The 19,654-nt window shown below is 35.2% G+C and overlaps 1 protein-coding gene across 3 annotated transcripts in view; it reads left to right on the forward strand.

The window, feature by feature from the left end:
• The first annotated feature begins 12,766 nt into the window (after positions 1-12,766).
• Positions 12,767-19,654, forward strand: part of LOC140163193 (uncharacterized) — a 51,673-nt gene continuing 44,785 nt past the window's right edge. For 2 of the 3 annotated variants that reach the window (XM_072189855.1, XM_072163496.1), the window contains exons 1-4: positions 12,768-12,963; positions 16,657-16,801; positions 18,632-18,748; positions 19,002-19,121. In XM_072189855.1, coding sequence (XP_072045956.1) covers positions 16,717-16,801; positions 18,632-18,748; positions 19,002-19,121 — 322 coding nt within the window. In that variant the 5' untranslated portion in view covers positions 12,768-12,963; positions 16,657-16,716. Of the gene's footprint in view, positions 12,964-16,656; positions 16,802-18,631; positions 18,749-19,001; positions 19,122-19,654 lie in introns of all 3 variants that reach the window. The other variant, XM_072156894.1, reaches the window with a different exon arrangement.

Genomic DNA, 19,654 nt, shown 5'->3' on the forward strand with positions numbered 1-19,654 from the left:
ATGTACCCTGACCACAGATAAGACATCAAACATTTGTTATAAGCAACAAATAACGTGTAAAAGTTGAATTAAATGGAAAAAAAGAAGCTTGAACATGTCCAAAGTAGCTCGGAAAATGAGAAAAATAGCATGTCACGAACACAAAAATGTTCATATCATCAAGCAAGAAAAAGCGCCGGAATCAAAAATGGGTGTCATGTTATAGAATAACTTAAGTTAGCTTGCCTGAAAATTTCGTGAATTTTGGTTGGGTATATTCGTAGTCGTATATTGAACATGTTGAAATGTTTATCTTTGTGCGTGACTACTGTCACGCCATATATTGTACGGCCGATGTTTTTCCTGCAAAGAAACTTTCATTGTCAATTGTCCATTGTTGGTTATTTAACTTGAAAATAATACTCCCAACGTTCAAACTATTTTAAAAGTCAGCATAAAGGTTTGTGTTACATTATTTGGACGGTGTTAATTCACTCCAGAAATAGAATGCACGAGTGAGCCACTGATTGGGAATAACATTGCTATTAAGTATTATTGTCACCGAATTAATCATATCTCAGGTATGGCTTAGTGGTAAATACATGTATTTGGAAGTTCGATCTTGGTTCGAACCCCGCAAGCACCTCTCTTTGATTTTTGATTTGATTTTAACTCATATTTTTTAATCCTAGTTTTCATATTTTTATTAAAGCCATAATATACGATTTCGGGCAAATTTGAAGTTTTGTTATTCCAAAAATTATAACAATATTTATAATATTAGTAAATAACTGTCAGGAAGGTTTTCACGTTACATTTGAAGCATTTGTAGCGAGATAAAAATGAAAGAAAACACTTCATATCTTGACCGCTATAACTGTGGTGTTCTATGGGGGATTAGTCTTAATAAGACATCAAAGTTAGTTGCTCTATCTAGACAACGAACTTGACTGATTCCAATTAGGTGTAATCCGAGGTGTAAGTTGGACATTGTGTAAAAATTACAAATATGCCAAAATATTAGGTTTGAAATTCGTGCATCTCATGATTTGATATAATGTAGGCCTATGCATAAAAGCTCATAAAATATGTTGCCGATAGGGGAGGGGTCTAGTCCAATTAAAAAATCGTGAAAATCTGTGTTGACGTTCCTTTATTTGATAGGCCTATATATATTCTTGAACTTTTAAAAATTACTTAAGTTTGACATGTTTTATTTGATTATTTCATATTGAAAGCTACTGAACTTCAATGCATTTTTTTAAAAAGATATGAACTCGAAGGTAGGATTAGGCTTAAACATGAACAAGAAATAAATCATGAAAAAAGTGGGCCTTCAAGCTGACATTCATTAGGCCTATATTATTAAAGACAAAAGGGAGAGGAAAAAAGAAAAGAAAAACGAACTGAAAAATTCCACATCATCGATAAGATGACATGGGAATCGAACTCTCAACCTTCCGCACTGCACACCTTCGCTCTGTCCACTAAGCCATCGCAACTTGTTCGGGTGAAGCGTATTCTTTTGCTATCTTATTTCTCGTTCAACATGTTCAAGGATCTCACTCAACAACAATCTTTTCAAAACTGCTTGTACTTCAGTTAAATGAGATGATACTACCTTCTTTGACGACTACAATATTTTGTTACACAATAGAGTATTTTGCATTCATAAAATATATAACAATAGACGTTTTTAATTGCTATATTAATCAATATAACATGTATAATAGACAGCGCCGGCTGGGATCCATTTCGTGAAGCATCGTGACACTTGCAACGTGCGCTTACCGTCACGCGGACTCAAAGAATGCAACTTTTCAACCTACGACTAGGTTGTTCCACCGCTCATTTTTGCTGAAATTTTAATACAAGCTGTGATTAATTAATGTTTATCACAACAGAAAAGCATTAGACCGGCGTTTCCTCAAAGCTGTAGATATAACCATTTTAGTGATCGTGACATGCATTTTCTCTCATTTTTTAGGCTACTTCGCGCACCAAAAGTATTCATTTTTCCACAATAATTCAACTTTTACACGTTATTCTTTGCCTTATACTCATGTTTCATATCTTATCTATGGGCTCAATATGGAAATGAAGGGAGAAACGACTGTTGTATTCCATTTTTTTTAATGTTTTCTGAAAAACCGTATTTGCCACCTGATTTTCAACATTGCGTTACGTAACAGCAGAGGTCACGCCGGTAAAAAATACCGGAAGTGAGCTAAGTTGCTGTCGTACTGAATACCTACTTCGCCAAAAATGTTACCCGAGGCCATGTTTGACACAAATCGGAGAATAAATTGCGTACTTTTTCGGATTTTCGTTTTCATAAAGTAGTCTGATAACATATTTTACTATTGTTAAAGCATAAAACCACGACCTGAACAAAATTATGTGAAAGTAAAAAAATTATATGAACGAATTTGAAAGTTATAAAAAGTTTCAGGAACAATCTGATATATTTTCCATAGAAGCCTGCAGTAAAAGTGGGAGACAACGCCATTTTTTGCTTAAAATCTAAATCATTAACCAACTTTTTTATTTAAGATTTGTTATCAGCGCATATGAAAATAGCAATGTATTAGCTCAAATAAAGGTTTGAGAAAACTTGGATCGCCAAAAACGCTGCATTTCACATTTTTTGTAAACATAGGCGTTTTATTAGGCCTAAAAAATGTTTGATTGGCGTAACATATAAAAAGAAAAATAGGGTAGGTCGGCCGGCAATTCTTTTTACACACATTTTATACTGTAGATTGCATATTCTTAAAGTTTTGGAACTTTTTAAAAAAAAATTTGCAAAAAATTAGAAAAAAAAGTCTTATAAAATAAATGCGCTTTTATAAATACGCACGTGACATCTACAAGTCGCCATACCATAGTCGATAACTCAATATTGGAAATAAGATTAAATCACTGAACTTAACATGCAGCAGGCAACATTCGTAACATGAAGGTGATCAAAAGCTATTACAATGCACACATCAACTATATCTTGTCGTATGTTAAAATTGTGTGCTAATTCCATCAGCCCTGTTCTTACTCGTATTTTTAACATGTCTATTTCCAGTGGTACTCTTCCTTCTTGTTGGAAGACAGCAAATGTTGTCCCTGTATATAAAAAAGGTAATCGGTGTGATCTTAAAAACTATCGCCCGATTGCTCTCACATCCATTGTTGTTAAAATGTTGGAGAGCATTGTTTCCGACCATATTCGCAGTCACCTTTTGAATAATTGCCTTTTGTATTCAGACCAGCATGGTTTCTCTCCGGGTAAATCGTGCACCACTGCCCTGAGTGAGGCTGTCTGCGAATGGAATAAGATCCTGGACCGTCGCACAAGCCCGACTCCGCGAGTTGATGTAATTTCTGTTGACTACAGTCGTGTTTTTGATTCCATCTCTCATGCAGTTCTTTTAGAAAAACTCCACCGCACGTATGGTTTTAGAGGTCCACTTTTGAACTGGATCTCTTCTTTTATTTTAAACCGCAAGCAAAGAATTGTTTTTCGTGGCCATATGTCTGATTTTGTTCCGGTTTTATCTGGTGTGCCCCAGGGATCAGTCTTGAGGCCACTTCTTTTTAACATTTACACCAATGATCTTCATCTGCATTTAAATTCCAAAGTTAATCAATATGCTGATGATAGTTTCATTTCCCGCACAATTACTTTGGAACTCACTTCCCTATAATCTGAGACAATCAATTTCTGTTGATCAGTTCAAATCTGGACTCAAAACTTTCTTATTCAATGCTGCATATAATGTCAACTAATGTTTGATTTATCATGCTCATATACTGCTATGTATTTTGTTTAACATGTATTAAGGATTTTTGGTTCATGTTGGTTGTATTTTGTACATGTTGTATGAATTTGTATAGAGCTAACAATTTGGATAGTTGATTTGTTTTATTCAGCTATCCTTTTGTTAACTCTGTTTCATGCATACATGATTATGTATTCTTGCTTGTAATTTGTATTTGTGTTTTTGCGCCTTGGATTGGATTTAATTTTCTAGATAAATGGCGCATTATAACTGCTTATTTATTATTATTATTAACAATGATTCCGATGTTGCTATTCTCCAAAATGATTTGAATACACTCGATTGGTGGTCGGAAAACAATGCTCTTCAGTTAAATCCTCTGAAATGTCAAGTTATGTGTATTTGCCGTCGCAGAAAAAAACCATCACCAGTTTATTATGTTTCAAATACCCAGCTTTCAGAAGCTTCTAGTTTACGTCTCCTTGGGGTTCAGGTATCTTATGACCTCTCTTGGAATGAACATGTGTCCAATGTTACAAAAAAGTGCAATAGACTCATAGGCTTCCTCAGGACTGTTGTTGGTATTAAAACAAAATCAAAACATCCTGCTCACACTTTATCGTTCTCTTGTTTTACCGGTCATAGATTTTTGTTCACCAGTTTGGTTTGTATATCGTAAAAATCACATTAATAATTTGGAACTTATCCAAAGGAGGGCATCAAGATTTATTTTGGGTCAGAGAAGGGGGGATCAATCTTACAGGGAGCGTCTTCAACAACTCAATCTTATGGATCTCAATAACAGGAGGAAATATTTATCTATTTGTTTTGCTTGCCAGTGTATTTCAAATTCAAATTCTTATGTCTTTCATTTCAGCAACTGGATTGTTAACATTCGCCATCTTGACAATTTGCTTTTTAACAATCACATCACCCCAAAAACCGATAGTTTTAAATATACCATCAGTGTCAATTTTCCCCGTCTTTGGAATGCACTTCCAGTGTCCATCAGGGATCAGTTTATTTTGCATAAAAATATGAGGCCATTCAAAAGCCACCTTAAAACACATTTTATTGAAATGACTATGCAAGAGCTGGAGCTGGACTCCTAAATTTTATGTTATTGTTGATGAAATATGTGTAATGTGTAATATGTAACTTATTATAAATGTGCAATATTTAATATTTAATATTTATGTTTTAAGTTCACTTGTCTCGGTGGATTGGAGGGGTCACACCCCTCGGGTGATAGTGTTCACGCTCATGGCTCCTCCTGGCTAGCCTACCAGGACATCTTTTATAATTTTTATTTTATGACATGCTTTGTATGTGTATTTTAGATGTATTTTAGCCAGTTATGTAAATAAATAAATAAATAAATAAATAAATTCAAAAATTTGGATCTATTTTTATGATGACATGAATGTTAATGCCTGTAATGATTTGGTTATGTTACTACGTATATCATCAGTAAACATTCACTTCTTGGTTTTAACCGTGCAGCAAAATACAAAATAATAGATTCAGAAATGGTTAAATACCACTAATTATGTATGTTTCAATGGGAAAATGGCTAATTTCAGGTGGAAATTTCTCATATTCAGAACTCTCACAGTTCAATGCCACTAATATGAGGTGAAACTATATGATTTAGATGCCAAATGATCAAAAGCTCAACATAGGTTGACCTGAGACTTTTCTTGTTTTAACGCACTGACCCGTAATCACCTTAAAATGGCAGTGCGCCCTGGAAGCTGAAAGCTACAATATTGTAGGGCGAATATTTACTAAAAACCGAAGCCGTGCGTATGAAGTTTGGTACTATAACAACAAAAATGTCATATAATGAGAGAAAATATACCATTTTGAAGCATCAAACCCTAAAAAGTACTTTTTTGGCTATATAACTTGATCAATTTCAGCGATTTTAATGCAGTCTTTTCAGATGCCATGCAAACAAATAGTTACTTGTCGTATTTCCAGGTCTATTAGTGGTATATAACCTAATGACGCACTTGGGCTCCTTTGTGTTGGAGAGAGCTCCCTCCTCTGAAATCCCAAAAAATAAGGCTCCGTGCCTTTATTTGCTAGTGGGAATTTTACGGGAGAGCACTTTTAGGTTGTGCCTAAAATTCCATTTATGTCAAGGGAGCCCATAGCGCCATTGGACGAACCTTTACGGTACTATTGTTTTGGTTTTTATTTATGTGTAGGACTGTAATATCATAGGTTTGTTTTATTTGTACTTTTTGAAAAATAACATTTCTCGAAATTTTGCTTGTTGTTTTGTATACTTTCATCTTCAAAACAGTTAGTTATGCATTAATCTATAAGTTGCGAACGTCGGATGTGTTTGTGGGCCACCAGACCACATAGCAATCCGTTGCATGTGGTGTGTATGTGCGGGGTGTTTGTGTAACCCTAAAAGTATTATTAGTCATATATGCTTCCAACAACCTCATGTCATCCAAACTGGTGTAATAATATTTGAGTATAGAGACAACACGTGAGTAGAGATATTTGAGGTCAAATGTCATCTAGGAGTCAATGAGGTCATTGTTGATTTAGAATCAGAGATGGAAAATGCTTTCCTTTGATATTTCAATGTCAACCTTTACTCAGTGATAATAATTTCTGGGTATAAGGGAGCATCAGGTTCATAGCAGTGAAGATGTTTTAAGGTCATAGTTCATGCTAGGGGTCAAGGTTGACTCGAAAGTGGTCAAATTTTTAAATTGTTCGTATTGGACTTGTGATGTGGCCTGAGTAATTTAATGTAATTATTTAACGTTGTTTACAAGCTGAAAGTATGTCATGAGAAGTGTGAGACAAGGGGAAACACCTTGGAAGTTATCATGCAAGAGTTTGTGTGTTACGACATGTTTTAGGGGGAAAACCTTAAATGCTGTGAACAAACTGAATCAGAGTTATTGATATCATAGGGGATTTTCCATATTGCTCAATGCTCAGTGCATAGTTGCACCATCAGGGGAATCCCTGATAACAGATTGTGAAATAGACATAATTTTGGAAATTCCCCAGGAAGTAAATGTGACAGAATGGTCTATTAATAGATTGTGTGTATAAAAGGTGAAGATTTGGAGTTTGGTTTTATAGAATGTCATGGGAGATTGTAAAACTCCACATGTGTGTGTTGGTCTTCGTTCTTCAAAAAAGAAGTACATTTTAACCAGTTTCCATAGCCAATAATTGAGCTATATTAATACAGCAACGAAGGAGATTTATGAGTACGCGAATGTGCTCCTCCTCATCAAAGGATTAAAGTTCTTCTGTCGACTTGCTGGAGTGTGGTATTTTAAAACAACACATCTGTCAAATACAGCGGAGCAGTGTTAAAGAAGCCTGTTCTCTGGAGAAAGAGTGATTGGTGAAAGAAACACCATTTTTAGAGAAAGCAGCGAGGATTTTATACGCAAGGATAAGTGCAAGTGTACAGGACTTCGCTGATTTTGGCAGGACGAGTGATTAAGGATATTTACATCAGCCGTCTAGAACATTGCAAGAACTCTGTTATCTTCAAGGAGAAGAATGCTGACTAAGTAATTATAGTTAAAGGAGTGATTACTATTATTTGATTATTTTTGTATGTGCATTTGTTGTCATATATTGTACCAATCATATTTTGCTTTCAATTAAAGACTTAGATTTTTTTAGCTTAATCAAACAGTGTATTTGTGTTGTGCATTCGTGTGAGTTCGGGTAAAAGGTGATTTTTCGCCTTGAGTCCAGTACGACTCGTAACAAAAATTGGGGGCTCGTCCGGGAAATACACTGTAAAAAAGTTGACGTTAAATTACTGAATCTTAAAAGTGAAAGTACCCTATGGCAGAGTTCAATGCAGATTAGATATGGAGAAACAAAAACTAGCAATGGATGATAAGGCGCGCCAAGAAAAGATGGTGCTTGAACAACAAAGATTGGCTACAGAAGAAAAGGAAAAGGTAACAAAATAGGAAGTTAGAAATGGAAGAAAAGGAAAAACTAGCTAAAATTGAAATGGAAGCACATTTGAAAGAAAAAGAAATTGAGTTAGAACAAGTTAGCAAAACTAGGTGACAAATACTCATCAAGTTTCTCCTCAAAGTCAAAGTCAGGCTTTGATGTTACAAAGTATGTAAAGCTTGTGCCTAAATTCAAAGAAAAAAGAAGTTGATGAGTACTTTCAACATTTTGAAAAGGTAGCTACAAATTTGCATAAAGAGCATTGGACCCTACTTTTACAAAGTAGTTTTGTGGGGAAGGCCAGGGAGACTTACTCAGCTTTACCAATAGAGAAGTGTAATAATTATGAAGAAGTCAAACAGGCACTCTTTAAGGCAAATGAACTAGTGCCTGAAGCATACAGACTAAAGTTCAGAGATTCAAGAAAGCAAGCAGATCAAACTCATGTAGAATTTGCCAGAGTAAAAGAACAAATGTTTGACAGGTGGCTTGGTTCAAAAGAGGTCAAAGATGATTTCGGCCAACTTAGGCAATTTGTTCTTATAGAAGAGTTCAAGAAATGTGACCACGCTGACATTAAAACCCATTTGGATAAAAGTGCTAGCAAGATTAAAACACTGAATGATGCGGCGACGATGGCTGACGACTATGGCTTAACTCACAAATTGAATGCGAGTAAATTTAGTCATAACAGAAGTTATTCAAACAGATTTGGCCATAACCAACCTAGAGCAAGGGGAACCTCAGTCTAATTCACAGCATAGTGCTGGTGGTAGAGGGACCTCAGGAAGTTCAGGTAACAAATCAAAAGTTGGGACTGAATTTAAAACCAAAGTAACTTGCACCTATTGTAAAAGATCAGGACATACAATATCCCAGTGTCATTTCTTGAAAGACAAACAAGACGCACAAAAACAGCAGCAAACTGCTAGTAATACTGTAGGTTGTGCAGTGGTACTTGGGTCAAAGAAACAAGTCAGTCAAGTCAAGAAACAAGAATTCCTACAAAAGGGAAGTGACATAGACAAGGTGTGTGAAGAATTTGAACCATTTGTGTTAGAGGAAGTAGTATCACTTGGTGATAATGGTAGTCCAAAGCCCATTAAGATTGTGCGAGATACGTGTTGTGCACGGTCTATGATTCTGGAAGGAACTTTGCCCTTTAATGAGGATATATAGTTCAGCTGGTAATGCTTTGATCCAGGGTATTGGGATGGAAATACTTAATGTACCTCTCCACAAATTTAACTTGCCATCTGACTTGGTTTCTGGTCCGGTAACCATAGGAGTTAGACACGAATTGCCAGTCAAAGGAGTGTCCATGTTGCTAAGAAATAACTTGGCAGGGGGGAAGGTTTTTCCTGACCCAATAGTTACAGGTAAGCCCTGTTTACAGGATGATATTACTGAGGAAAAGGAGATATTTCCTGCATGTTCAGTTACACGGACAATGAGTAAGAGGGCCTCTGTAGAAACAATTGAGGAGAATGACCCTCGTATCAAGAGGGTTGAGGCACAGTTTTCAGAATGTCCCTCGTATCAAGAGGGTTGAAGCAGAGTTTTTGAATGACCCTCATATCAAAAAGGTTGTGGCAGAGCCTTTTGAATTAACCTCGTATCAAGAGGGTTAAGACAGAGCTTTGTGAATGACCATGATATCAAAAAGGTTGTGGCAGAGTTTTTTGAATGAACCTCGTATCAAGAGGAATCAAAACATCAACTAGAGTCAACAGACGCTGAGTACAAGCCGCAATTTGACCCCTCTAACTTGACCCCTGGGTCACGGATGGGGTCAACTGCTCTTGCATTGTGCTTAGGATGTCATAAGAAATATTCCTGGTCAATTTCAGCTTAATCGGAACTTATACATGGATTTTGATTTTTTTAAATTTTTGATTGACCTTTTGACCCCCTTAATGACCTTTGACCTCAATGAAAAAAAAATCTTATGTACACCGACAAAATGCATTGTTCCAATTTTAATTAAAAAATTCTAACCTGTTCAGTTCTTGAGATAAAAATTCTTGAAGTTATTCAGCTAAAAACAGGCAGTGACCCCTTAATGACCTTTGACCCCCAAAATGAAAATACCATGCATACATCAGGGAACACTAATTCATGTATGTTGGTTATATTATTCTGGTCTGTTTACATTTTGAGATAAAAATTTTTGAACATTTTTGATAATTTTGGTTTTTGACCGGAAGTAACCCCTTAATGACCTTTGACCCCAAAACTGTAGGCATCCTAAAGACCCTGGCTAGTAGCAATGCATGTGTGCTAATGGCGACTCTCTGATATGTAATTTGTAAAGACAGTGATTTTTTGAATATTTTTTAGACTTTGACCGGAAATGACCCCTTGATGACCTTTGACCCCTTATCTGAGCACACCCTATAGACACCGACTGAAGTCGAGTCACATGATATAACCATGTCCTCATCGCATGAAATTTGTGGAAGGAGTAGCATTTTTGTGAAATCACATTTTGACCATTATAGCTAGGTCAAAGGTCACAGCAAGGTCAAAGTGAAATGGAAGGTTTGGCCTAGCCCAGTGGTCTTTTGGGTAAGTTTGGTTGAAATATGTCAATCCCTTGCGGAGCTAGATGCAGTTGATTGCGGTTGCCAGAAGAAGAAAGAAGAAAGAAGAAGAATTGGAAAGAGACAGCACAAGCCGACGTTTGACGTCGGCTTGTAACAAAATAAACAAGTTTGTGCATTAGGCTATTTAATCGTCACTGAGCGCAACCTGTTGCACATGTAGAACAAGCTTCGAAGACAACAATACTTGAAACCATCTTGTGGGTTCAAAAGGGGTCAGCAGAATACAATGCTTAATTTGATATGTATCAAGTAGCCCCATTGAAATAAAAATTTTGATTTCAAATTGATTTAAATTTGACAAATTGATTATAAATGTCATCATTTTAAGCGGGCGCCGAGTTTAACTTCAATATTCATTTGACCTTGGTTCAGTGTGATGCAGACTGTTTTGTTCACAGATATTTTTTAAACCTTTGACCCAATCCACTAATGCAATTCAATGTATGGATATACAAAATGTGCAGTCAGTGGTTTTGTTTTTGTTGCATGGAAAGCTTGTCATGCATTAATGATATAGGTACCTGTGTTAAGTTGAGTGTAAAACTTCCTTCGGAACATATTTAATAACTATTACATTCTGAAATTTCATGCAGTTGAGATCTGTATAATGTAATTTCTCTACTTAAGTAGAGATATTAGCTCCATGTATTTGAACGGGGCTTTAACTTTGCTAATACTTGCTAATATGCTTTCGTCGTTTTATTTTGCCCATTTTCCATTTTAAAAATACCCAATGACAGTCTTAATGACCTGTCCTTCATGTTTAAGGGCTCGGATAGCAAAGTTTGCACAGTATGTTTTCTGGGACATGAGAGCACAATCAGACATAACGAACTACATTCTGAATACGAGGGATGTCCTTCTGATATCAAATAAATTTGATTTTTGTTTAAATTTATGATTTAATACAAATTTTATGGTAAATTATTAAAAATTTACATTTGTGATATTTAACAGTCCTCAAGGTAAACTTAATAAATGATATGTACTTAAAGTGTATGTAGCTGGGAGGAAAAGCCGACGATCATTTAAAAATGTGGACCTTTCGTATAGAAGAAATTTATGATTTAATACAAATTTTATGGTAAATTATTAAAAATTTACATTTGTGATATTTAACAGTCCTCAAGGTAAACTTAATAAATGATATGTACTTAAAGTGTATGTAGCTGGGAGGAAAAGCCGACGATCATTTAAAAATTTGGACCTTTCGTATAGAAGAAATTTATGATTTAATACAAATTTTATGGTAAATTATTAAAAATTTACATTTGTGATATTTAACAGTCCTCAAGGTAAACTTAATAAATGATATGTACTTAAAGTGTATGTAGCTGGGAGGAAAAGCCGACGATCATTTAAAATTTGGACCTTTCGGATAGAAGAAATTTATGATTTAATACAAATTTTATGGTAAATTATTAAAAATTTACATTTGTGATATTTAACAGTCCTCAAGGTAAACTTAATAAATGATATGTACTTAAAGTGTATGTAGCTGGGAGGAAAAGCCGACGATCATTTAAAAATTTGGACCTTTCATATAGAAGATACACATTTTTTCCCAAAAGACCTGACATTTGAATTGAGATAACTTGGTGGCAGATTGTTGAGACATTTGAAAATAGAACAATACATTGCAATTTTCCATGTTTTGTTAAGTCTAGACTAGTTTAGACCATTTAACATGTCATCAAAAGGTGTTAAATTATCTGCACCAAGTATGATCATAACAAGTGTATTATGCTTAATTTGGGGGAGAAGATTTACAATAATGAGAGGAACCGAAAACCATTATTTGGTTTTTTAATGTTTTATGTTAATTCATTATTAATATTAGAGAACCAATTTGCAATATTAGATTATTTGGATCATTAGATTTACAGAGAAAAGACGTGTCTTCTGCATAAATTATGACATTACAATCAACAGAGCTGAGGAGGGAATTTATGTATATCAAGAAAAGTACATGTCCTATGATGCTTCCTTGTGGAACACTAATTTCAACATTTCTAAAACTATAAAGAAAGTTCAACTCATGGAACCTGTTTTCTGTGACTATGACTGAAACCAGGTCTTTACCATTTATACCACAATTGTAAGTTTATTATTTAAGAGGTTGTGGTTTACCGTATCAAATGTTTTTTTCAAATCCAAAGAGATAACAAACGTAGCAAAACCTTCATCGATATTGTTAAGAATGCAATCATAAAAAACAAGCAAGGTTGTAGAAGTGGATTGGTTTGCTCGAAAACAATATGACAATCAGTTAGAAAATACTGTGCAAACGTTGCTATCCGAACCCTTAAGTAATTTACCCAGGTAATTTATACTTAGTTTTAATTTTTTTTACTGGGATCACTGAATGGGCCTTTAACATGTTTAAGCATGTTAAGCAAAGTAGTTGTACGCATGCCCTTGTTAGTGTGCGGTGTGACGTGACGTCAATGTCACGGGATATCAAGATATCTAATTGTTATATAGATTTTTTACCTCTTCTGATCCATATAGCTCGGTGGGCCATCCATATTGCACATCACTGGACAGGTCTATCTGCAGGGAATCGGTTGATACAAGAGTGTATCGATACAACTTGTAGTTTCATCTGGAAGGACGTGTAGGACAAACTTTAAGAATCACAGGTATGTATGATTTATATAACTATAAATCATGGGCATTTCAAGAGGAGCCAATGTTGCATAATTGAAGAAGCAGGCTTGTAAGGCCTACCAAAAACTGATAGGAACCAATCATATTCATACAGCTTGTATCTGACCAAACCTACTACTTAGTTCATGAGTTAGCCTCTCAGCCACGCGCAATTGGGAAAAGGTGTTCACTTTATGTTTGAAGTCGATTCTAGACCAAAATTTTCCGAGGAACACGATCCCGGTGGGCCTTTTTTGAAAAAATGTGCCCAAAGTGCCCTTTTCCGGGGGTGCTCCCATTTTGGGGGTCAAAATTTGTTTTTAAGCATTCTCTGGCCAAATATGGTATATTTGGTGTCTATTTAAATGTTTTCGAGCATGAAAAATCTATTCTGATAGTTTTTAAAATCAAAAATAGCTGCCTTATGCTCAAAAATCCAAAATGGCTTCCAAAATGCCTTTTTCCGGGTGCTCCCTTTTGGACGTCAAAATTTGTTTTTGAGCATTCTCTGGCCAAACATGGTATATTTGGTGTCTATTTATGTTTTCGAGCATAAAAAATCTATTCTGATAGTTTTTAAAATAAAAAATAGCTGCCTTATGCTCAAAAGTCCAAAATGGCGCCTAAAATGCAATATTTGTCCAAATTAAAATATTTCCCCATGTAGGAACATTTTTAAAATGATTTTAGTACCTATTTGCATTGTGTGGGCTACAAAGATCACAATCAATCTATTTTCAAAATTCAAAATGGCTGCTGCATACCCAAAACTCAAAATGGCGGCCAAAACGATGTAGTAATATGGCCAAAAGAAAACAATGTTTAGTGTCGAAAATTAAGTGTTAGTTTAAATATAATTATGTAGAAATGTGTTGGCAGCAGTTTATGAAAGCTCAAAATGGTTGGTATTGGCTTGAAATCATACTAGTAATGTCCGTCACATAGCTCATAATGACTGTTTGTACTAGTATATGATAATGATCTTAGGTTCAATTTGCATTTTCTTGATTTAAACTTATATTACAGTACCCTTCATTTTGGTCGCCCCTGCTGTTACGCCGGGGTACGCGCATGAATGCTGCAAAAACAAAAATTTTCGCACAAATGGCCACCATTTTTTGTTGAAGTTGATCAAAATTCAAAAACATAAGAAAACGAGTCCTAGATATTTATATCCAGTTTTTTTATAATTTTTTTTGTTGTTGCCAGAAAAAATTTGGGTACAAACTAAACTACGTATTTTCACCCAAATTTGATCTCACAAATGGATTTGTTAAGTCTTTGCCATTTTAAATAGGCATATCTTTGCAAGCACACATCATTACCATTATTACTTGAATTTATTGATGTTTAATATTTAGGAAAGAATTTTGTCAAAAATAGCAACACACGATTAGACATTTATGTCGTCTGCGAATTTACAACAATAGTGCAAAGTTTACTTTATGCCAGGTGGAAAAATGAGTATGAGTATGAGTCACCAGTGAAGTATGATTTAAACAAAGAAGTCAGCCAAGAAGTCTAAACAAAACATAACAAAATGTATTTGAGTCTAGATTTTCCCACACTTGACATGCTTGACTTGTCGCGATTTGATGTGTTCACTTTGCACTCTTATTTCATACTATTCATTTTTTTAAATAGAATTCCTAATCATTTATTTGTTACTATTCGTTTTGATGAGATTTATTGTTTAGATTAGGATCTTTATCACTTTGAACCAACAATCTTATAATTATAAGTATTATAATAAGTACCTATTCAAATTGACAAGATGTGAAACTCATTATATTTGCCTTGTCATTTAGACAAGATTCTGTTATATCTCCTCGGAAAAGTCCGAATGTTTAAAAGTTTGAATAGATTCTATTCATTTGTGAGAAGTTACTTTTAAGAGTGTGTATCTATTCATTTTAAATAAAATGTATATCTGCGCTTAAAGGAAGTCTCCGGCAATCACAATATTATTCCTTAAATGTAAGATAGATAATTATCAAGCACGAATCTCGTGGTTTTATATAAAAGCAAACGCATACCCAGCAAACACAAAACGTTTTCGACATCATTCGCAAAAGGTTATAAAAGGTTGTCAGAAAACGTTTAAATGTCGGGTTATATAAAGGGTATATTAAGGGTATAAAACGTTTTCATAACATTAAAAATCATTTTTGATAATCTACTGCTCAGCAAACAAAAATGTTTTAGAGAAAACGTTTAAATGTCGGGTTATATAAAGGGTATAAAACGTTTTAATAACATTTCAAAAACATTTTTGAAAACTTGATACAAAACATTCTAAACAGAATGTTATTTTGGGGTTGAAAAAATATTTTGCGAAAAATGTTTGCCCAAAATATTTGCAATAACGTTTTAAAACGTTTTCATAACCTTTATATAACCCGACATTTAAATGTTATTAAAACGTTTTGAAAAGAACATTTTAAGAACATTTCTGTGTTTGCTGAGTGCAAATATTTTAACATAATGTTATTTAAGTGTTGACAAAATATTTGGCAAAAAATGTTTGCAAAAATAGTTTACAATAACATTTTTGAAAACATTTTAAAAATATTGTTGTAGTGTGTTTTCATACAAAACGTTTTAAAACGTTTTCATGACCTTTATATAACCCGACATTTTAATGTTATTAAAACGTTTTTATGTAAACCAAAAGCCAAAATATAACTTATTAAAAACGTTTTTAAACGTTTTTGTGTTTGCTGGGTAGTGACCATAAAAACGAATAAAAACATCCGTTTCTAAACACGCGATATTCAAAATTCCCGGGCGCTGAAATTGTCTAGTGCAATGATGTCACAGTAATACAATGAAGGCTGACGACAATTGAGCACAAATAACCATTACGTCATTTCGGTGCGTGAATATTTGAATATGGTATAAGTTTGTTTTAAAGAAAACCATGCGATTCGTGCATGATAATTATTTTTCTAACATATAAGGCATAATGTTATGATTGCCGGAGACTCCCTTTAATGAAAATCCATTTCCTTCTAGGCCTATGGAAGAAGATTGTTTAGTTAATATTTTTGAGTTTTAAAAATGAACCACTTAAAGCCGTATTGTAACATTTTCAAACAAAATAGATTAGCATTTATTTGCCATAAAATGTTAGCTTTTACTGTCAGATAAATCCCCTTTTATTTTTGAGCCGAACAACTACGGCAAAGCAAAGAAAATTGAAATTTACTCCCAGCGCACATGTCGCCAATACGTACCACTCCTTCGGTCATGTTGTGGTACGACACTGTATTGTGTATATCACCGTCCCGCACGCCGTGTACGTACTGTGTGTTAGGAACATCGTGTATGCGTTCGACTAATAATTCCATCGTAATAATAAAGCGCCGGTTCCGGCGTTTTATTCAAAATCTCGGATTTTGACAAAACTACAGCACCCAGAGTCTTGATTTTTGCAGGGTATATTGGTTTAATAAAGTACAATTTAATCGTGTAAAAAAAGGAATTTTAGTGAGGGCGTCTTCCTCAGCCAGCAAATGTTATAATATGGCTTTAACTATCAAATAATTGACCGAGAAATGTAATGGTATGGTGGAACTTCGCACAAAACAAAATTTGAAGATATTATATAATATCAGTATTTAGTTACACTTATACATTTTTTGCAAATTACATCTAGCCTATAAGATTAAAACATGTTCTTGTAGTAAATGTCTTTCAGAGGTAACCCGGAACAGTTTTTGGAGTAATAATAGAGGTGGTCGAGGATGAACGTGGTGATGGACGTAGTAGTAGGGGTGCTATTAGTAACACTCAGCTTACTCGCAACACAGCCCTTAACTCGTGCACAAGGTATGTTCATTACTTTCTTTAGATTTTCCTATTTCTTATATTTCAATGGTCATACACAGCCTGTCCAACAGCCAGTTTGGCGTGACCTATCCCTAGATATTTGAAGCCGAGCGTGGGGGTACATTCGCTTTTCGGGTATGGCGCATGGACCAGTGGCGTACCGTGGCCGCCCCAACCCCGGGGGCTGAAGAAAATTCAAGTTTGCCGTCCCTTCCTCAACACTAGCCCGAAAAGGTTGACCAAATTTTTTTCTCGGTCGTTTGAAAAAGTGAAGAGCAAAAAAAAAAAAAAAAAAAAAAAAAGACAGGCGCTAGCGCCCTAAAAGCAGTATATTTTGATGTATAGTACCATTTTTACCAGAATTTTTATGCTTTATCAAATTTTTCCGCCCTTTTTTATTTCCTAATTCTTTTTGTCGCCCTCTTCGTTTTTGACGCCCCTGTTTTTTCCGTCCCTTCTTCTTCCGCCGCCCCTTCATTTTGGCCGCCCCCTGGCTCTTACCCCCCCAAATACGCGCATGAGGGATTCCTAGATATTTGAAGCCGAGCGTGGGGGAGGGGGTACATTCGCTTTTCGGGTATGGGGTATGGAGGTCTTGTTTGTTTTGTTTGTTTTGTTTTTTTGCCGCCGAAGGTATTGACATTTTTCGATCATTTTGTGATATAATTTTCTCTCTTTCCAATTTCATTGTATTTCTTTACAGTGGGTCAGTGGGGAAATATTTGTCTCACTAGTAGGCGGAGTTTTATTTTCAAAATCTCCCACGTCCCACTGCAAATCAAATAGTGTGCCCCTATGGTCTTTCCATTCCATGTCCTTATCCTATGGGTGTCACTGTGACTACATCTATTGCATTGAAGGGATGCAGGCAGTACCGTCTGGGTACGCCCCTACCCTATTGATTACGCTACTGAAAATCACCTAATGATTTTGCATTCAAAGAGATTAAAGATGGTTAAAGATGGTTATTTCGTCACTGGGTGGGAAAAACCTCATACTTTGGGCCTTTGAACATGGATAAAGCCTTGCAGGGGGGGCCGGCCAAGATTGGCTGAATTTTGACGTTGTCATTGGTTTTACACGTAAACACAAAAATGTCTCAAATTATTCCAAAACTGTACGTATGTTATTAAGCACTATTTTATCAGTCTAAATCCGTTGAGGTTCGCCAGTGAACCTCATTGTAAAAGTACTGTTTTTGAATGTTTTGTATGAATAACGCACGGTATGTTTATGATATATACCTAAAATTTCCCCCATTGTGTATCACGGTTCGCGTGGTCTAGTGGTAATGGGTCTCGCCTGCGGTGCATAGGGTCCTGAGATCGAGTCCCGCTCACTCCCGGCTATAATTTTTTTTTTTTTTTTTTTTTTTATTTTGAATCCAAAAATATTTATTTTTATGTGAAAATTTATACATTCACTGAGAAATATATTTTGTGCATTTTTTTTCTGTAACGGGGCCAATAGAGCTAAAAACACAACTCAGCACGGGGCGTCCAATGTCCAGGCAGTGTTGCCGTCATATTGTCTGTTTTGTTTACGATATTGGCTGTTGCCACAGTGAATAATGTAGTCCACCATCGTCTGAAGCCTTGTAGGTGTCGATTCTATATTGAAGAGGATGCTTCATCCATGTTCAAAGGCCAAAAGTACATGCAGGAAACACGTCATATTTGCTTTTGGACCTTGACAATTGATAAAGCTTTGTAGGTGTTGACTTTATTATTGAATGGTTTACTTCATGCATGTTCAAGGACAAAAAGTACATAATTTATGAAGTTTTCCCAGCCCAGTGTTATTTTAAATTTATCCTTTTGGTTTCGTTAGATGTAAACCCGTGTCGGTCTCAACCATGTCTTAATCAAGGACGTTGTGTGGATAAAAGCCGAGGCCGGTACAGGTGTATTTGTCGACGGGGCTGGACTGGAAGAAGATGTGGAACGGGTAAGAAAAATAAGCAACATTAAGGACAATTCACGCTCAGCTTATTCTTATAAACGTGAAATTCAAAGTACAAGAAGCCTTTGTGGCATAAAGGGCAGCTTCCGTGGTCTATCATGACAATGGTCAGATAGCTACAAAGAAAACACAAACATTCAGCCTTCCCCTTGTAACACATAGGTCAAGACATTAGTACAATACCTATTTTTAATGCTGCTGGAAGTTAATGTATAGTATGGTTTTGTTTATATTTCAGTTGCTGATGTTAATCAATGCTTATCCAGCCCTTGCCTTAACGGAGCAACCTGTAATGATAGAATAGGATCGTATACATGTACCTGTGCGCCTGGTTGGACTGGAGTTAATTGCGAAACGGGTAATTTACACAGAAATTTACATTTTTTAAAGGTTAAGATGATTAAAACATTGTTTCCTGATTATTTTCTCATAATTGTGATAAAGTGTCAGTTTCACCAAACTGCTGGTTCTGTCAATTCTTACAGTTCATGCAATGTCCAATACATCAGATCTTACATCTAATCAGTGAAGTGTCTTAATCTCAACACTCGTAGTACCAAGAACGAGATTTAGTTCATGGTCTATATTTAAGGGACATTTATTCATGTACATTGATACCGGATGATAAAAAATAAATCAAGAAATATGTAAAGTTAATATATATACATGTAATTTAAAAGAAAATAAACGTTGACAGAAAAATTCAGTTTTGGGCCTTACAGTAAGCCAAAGAATTAAGGTACCAGTTGTGTTCACTCCTGTATGGCCTATTATAAAGACAAGTATGTCAACATTAAAACAAATAGCCAATACCTGTACTCTTTAGCTCTAATTTAAGACCTTACTTGTTGAAATTACTTGAGAATTAAAGAAACAGTGATCTAATTCCTA

This window comes from Amphiura filiformis, chromosome 1, assembly GCF_039555335.1.
Source record: "Amphiura filiformis chromosome 1, Afil_fr2py, whole genome shotgun sequence".
NCBI classification, from domain to species: Eukaryota; Metazoa; Echinodermata; class Ophiuroidea; order Amphilepidida; family Amphiuridae; genus Amphiura; species Amphiura filiformis.